Source organism: Cebus imitator, unplaced genomic scaffold (assembly GCF_001604975.1).
Source record: "Cebus imitator isolate Cc_AM_T3 unplaced genomic scaffold, Cebus_imitator-1.0 Scaffold155, whole genome shotgun sequence".
NCBI lineage: Eukaryota > Metazoa > Chordata > Mammalia > Primates > Cebidae > Cebus > Cebus imitator.
Window position 1 is genome coordinate 1,450,110 of NW_016107470.1, and position 4,826 is coordinate 1,454,935.

The window sequence follows — 4,826 nt, forward strand, 5'->3', positions numbered from 1 at the left end:
ATCTCCTGACCTTGTGATCCACCCGCCTCAGCCTCCCAAAGTGTGGGGATTACAGGTGTGAGCCACCGCACCCAGCCCATAAATGGATTTTAAACATAAAATTTGAACATAAAATATGTGTTGAGATCTCATGAGAAAGCAAAGCATTAAACCCTTTTCTACATGCATGGAAGACAGAAAATACAGGTTTATTACAACCATGATTGGTGCACACAATGGTGAGCAGAGAGATAATACATAATCCTAATTCATTTGTGTTTTAAAAGGCTAAGCCTGGGCCAGGTGAAGTGGCTCACACCTGTAATCCCAGCATTTTGGGAGGCCAAAGCAGGTGAATTGCTTGAGTCCAGGAGTTCGAGATCAGCCTGGCCAACATGTTAAAACACCATATCTACTAAAAATACAAAAATTAGCCAGGCATAGTGGCAGGAACCTGTAATCCCAGCTACTCAGGAGACTGGGGCAGGAGAATCACTTGAACCAGAGGGGCGAAGGTTGCAGTGAGCTGAGATCGTGCCACTACACTCCAGCCTGTTTTTTGAGACTCAGTTTCAAAAAAAAAATCTAAGCCCAGTTTCATCCAGATGATGTAGATATACGTGACTGTATATTCTTAAGTTTGGGTTCAATTATATAAAAATTTACTCCAAGGCTAAAAGAAAATCTTTTCTCTCAAGAAAAGTTTCCCATGTGGGGCCCACTCTGCTGACTAATTATAAACAATTACTAACTCAAAACAGATTGGGGTGTTGTCTATTAATCACATGGCTTTGAAGTTGGCAGCACCACTAGCTGGCACCTGGTTTTAGACAGAGGCAGCTCCATCCTCTATGCCAAGCCAAAAAAAATTTCTGACCTCTGCCAATTTGGGATCCACAACTCAAGGAATGTATGAAATGCTCAGGAAAAGGGCAGAGGAGAGTGAGAAAGATGAGAAGAGTTGAAAAATAAGACCTAAACAGAAAAAACCTCTCAACTGAAGAAATCGTGATTACTGATCTGGAAGTTTGGGCATCTGGGCATTGAACCAGAGACATTTTTTTCTACCTGGATTAATTCAATAAACATTAATTTCAGAAATGTCTTTAATATTCATAGAAGACAAAACTTGAAGTTCACAGTTCTGAGGATCAAAGGAAAACTCTCCCTATGAGGAACGTCACAGTTTCTCTAGGAGATGACAGACCCTTGGGGAATTCACAGCCAAAAGAAGCTCCCTGCAGAATTCAGGAAAATCACAGTGATGATGACTGGAAGGCAGCTTGATGGAATAAAAATGCAGAAATATGAGTGCAGCTTTCCAGCTCAGCCTTATACAGATGAGGATCTACACTTTTTAACAGTTGAAAGGTATGTATAATATGTCATAATTAAAATTACAGGGCCAGGTGTGGTGGCTCATGCCTGTAAAGGAGGCCAAGGCGGACGAATCATCTGAGGTCAGGAGTTCGAGGCCAGCCTGGCCAAAATGGTGAAACCCTATCTCTACTAAAAATACAAAAATTAGCCAGGTGTGATGGTGCATGCCCGTAATCCAAGCTACTCTGGAGGCTGAGGCAAGAAAATTGCTTGAACCTGGGAGGTGGAGGTGGAAGTGAGCCAAGATCATGCTACTACACTCCAGCCGGGGGGAGAAAGGGAGACTCTTTTCAAAAAAAAAAAAAAAAAGAAAAGAGAAAAGAAATTTCAGAAGTTGTAAAAAGTTCCCTCAACATCCAAACAGTACAGGTCATTTTCATTCTTCCCTTTCTTTTCTCTCTTTCATAACCTGTTCCATCTGGAGGTAAGTGTATGCACTAAATAACCTCTAAAATGTTCCAAATTAAACAGTCCTTAACCAAAAAATATAATAGCATGCAAATCTTTGTTAACATAGCAATTATTGCCAGTTAGTATCTACAATGCATTATGCACCTCAAGGGTTAAAAAAAAAAAAAAAAAAAAAAAAAAAAAAAAAAAAAAAATTGATCAAAAAAAAAAAAAAAAAGGCCAAAACTGTGTGTAGGCAAAAATAAATAAGATCCATGATCTGTAAAATCAAGAACATGACTGTAGAATACATGAAATGTGCAGCACTCACCTTCTGCAGGGTCACAGTGTACTGTTCCCATATCAGCTCTTCCATGCCTGGGGCCTGTTTTAAAAGAGCAAAACCAATCTGATGAAAACTATGACGTTTTCAATGCTGGAAATGAAATTATACTTCAAAATGCCTCAACATAAAGTCCAGTTCACACTTTCTATACCAAAAAGAGTTAATATTTGTTCATTATGCCACCTATTTTCAAACACACTCTCCTTCAATGAAATGAAACTAGAAACAAAACTTGAAAGGTAAGTGAAATATACAGTGAGAGACAGACCCTAAAAAGAATCGAATGTTAAGTGCTGAGTCCTTTAATTATCACTATTCCAAAACATTGCCAACATAAAACCCCTTCAAAAATATCTAGTTTTAAATAGGTTCTTTTTTTTTTTTTTTTTTAATAATTCTCCCCCTTCTTCCTGTCAAAGGTGACCTTGTAAGGCAAGTTTTCTGCATGTTTATGTCTAAAAATATCCTTAGCCTTATCATAGGGTATTGCCCAATTGTGTGATCTGCGTGATCTTCTGGTTTTTTCTCCATCTGTATTGCTGGGTATGAAAGATGAAAATATATTCATAAATGGACCACTGGGCCTTCCATCTCTGATAATGTTCCAAAGTAGGTATCTAGAAAAAACTAAAACTGGTGGTATCATTTTAAAAACAATAATCCATTAAATGCGGGCTGCCTGTGAGAAAGCAAGAAATGCCAAGAACGCTGAGAACCACAGAGATAAGCCACACTGAGGCAGGCATGTAGAGGAGGCTGGGGATCCAAACACGGTGGGAGGGCAGGTCTGGGTGGATGTATTAGGGCACAAAAATACAAGCACATAGACTGCAGGGACTGTCTCCTCCATGGCTACAGGTAGAGTGGAAAAAACTGGAAATAAAACCCTGGAGAATTTCTGTCAACAGACATGTATTCACACAGGTTTGGGCATTCATATTACAGATGTGACCAGACCCTGCCAAACACTCATGCCTACAGTGGTCCTGCACTGGCCAACCACCAGGTACACAGAGGCAGACGTGAATCCTCTCCAGAGATCACACTCAAACACAGCCTTCAAAGACTCTCCAGATAGTAGGTATCCGAGGAAAGGAGTCCAAAATTTCAACATCTATATCACCATGAGTGAGAGGTAAAAGAAACATAACCTGAAGAATCAAAGACTTTAAATATTTGAAATACCAGCCACAGACAAAAATGGAGTATCTACAATATGTGTATATGTTTTAAGAACTTAGAAGAGAGCTGGTGCAGCGGCTCAGGTCTGTATTCCCAGCACTCAGACAGGCTGAAGCAGGAGGACTGCTTGAGCCTAGGAGTTCACAACCAGCCTGTGCAACATAGTGAGACCCCATGTCTACAAAAAATTTCTTAAAGTTAGCCAGGCATGGTGGCGCACACCATAGTCCCAGCTACCCAGGAGGCTGCAGCGGGGTGATCATTTGAGTGCAAGAGTTTGAGATTAACCTGGGCAACATAGTAAGACCCCATCTGTATATTTAAAAAAAAAAAAAAATCAAAATACCTCAGAAAGGACAGAATGAGAGATCTGTGCTACTAGTAATCCTGGGACTCGGTAGTGAATGGTGCCCGGGGTGCCAGGGACGCAAGCATCCCAAAAGTGCAAGATTTAGGTTAAATGAAGGCCCATCAACACAAGGAAATATGTAAACATTCCATAAGATTATCTAAATTATGTAAAATTCCCGAATTACTTAAAATCTGTTCACTGTGATGACTGCTCTTCAATTTTTAAAAATAAAATGAATTTTCAGGTGAGATTTTTATATCCTACTCTCTTTGTCCCATTGTCTGCTAGAACAGTGTCTCGCACACAAAGTAGGCATTCAAAAGTTTTTTCTTTTTAATACATCAAGAGATGGATACACTATTCATTCATCATTCAATTAATATGAGTGAAGCACTGATTACTGCTACTTACAAATTTTTTTTTTTTTTTGAGGCAGGGTCTCTCACTCTGTTACCCAGACTGGAGTGCAGTGGTATGATCTAGGCTCCGCCTACTGGGTTCAAGCGATTCTTATGCCTCTGCCTCCCGAGTAGCTGGGATTACAGGTGTGAGCCACTTTGTATTTGTGGTAGAGAGAGGCTTTCGCCATGTTGGCCAGGCTCATCTCGAACTCCTGACCTCAAATGATCTGCCTGCCTTAGCCTTCCAAAGTGCTGGGATTACAGGTGTGAGTTACCATGCCTGGCCTATAAATTTTCTTAAAGGAAGTTTCTATGGAATTTGTGGCTCTCTGCTTCTTTGATAGCACACCTGAGGTAGGTGAGCTAAAAACTCAGGTGCCCATAGTCTGACTTTCTAGATGTACTCTATAGCCATTCCTCTCTGGAATTTTGTCTGTGTCTAAAACAGCACTTTCCAATATGTGGCAGTATAACAAATTTCCCAAGATTTTAATGAAGTTGTACATATACTTTTTAAAGTTTTCTTAAAGGGAAATGGAAAGCAAAAACCCGACCAGGCACAGTGGTTCATGCCTGTAATCCCAACAATTTGGGAGGTTGAGGCAGGTGGATCACTTGAGGCCAGAAGTTCAAAACCAGCCTGGCCAACATGATGAAACCCTGCGTCTATAAACACACAAAAAATTAACCAGCTGTGGTGGCGCATGTCGGTAGTCTCAGCTACTTGGGAGGCTGAAGAAAAAGAATCACTTGACCCTGGAGGCAGAGGTTGCAGTGAGCAGAGATTACACCACTG

General features: G+C 40.5%; 1 protein-coding gene across 9 annotated transcripts in view; it reads right to left on the reverse strand.

The window, feature by feature from the left end:
• The window catches only part of TJP2 (tight junction protein 2), a 138,690-nt gene that overhangs the window by 42,887 nt on the left and 90,977 nt on the right, over positions 1–4,826 (reverse strand). For all 9 annotated transcript variants that reach the window (XM_017543429.2, XM_017543432.2, XM_037743822.1 and 6 more), the window contains one exon: positions 2,081–2,134. In XM_017543429.2, coding sequence (XP_017398918.1) covers positions 2,081–2,125 — 45 coding nt within the window. In that variant the 5' untranslated portion in view covers positions 2,126–2,134. The remainder of the gene's footprint in view (positions 1–2,080; positions 2,135–4,826) is intronic.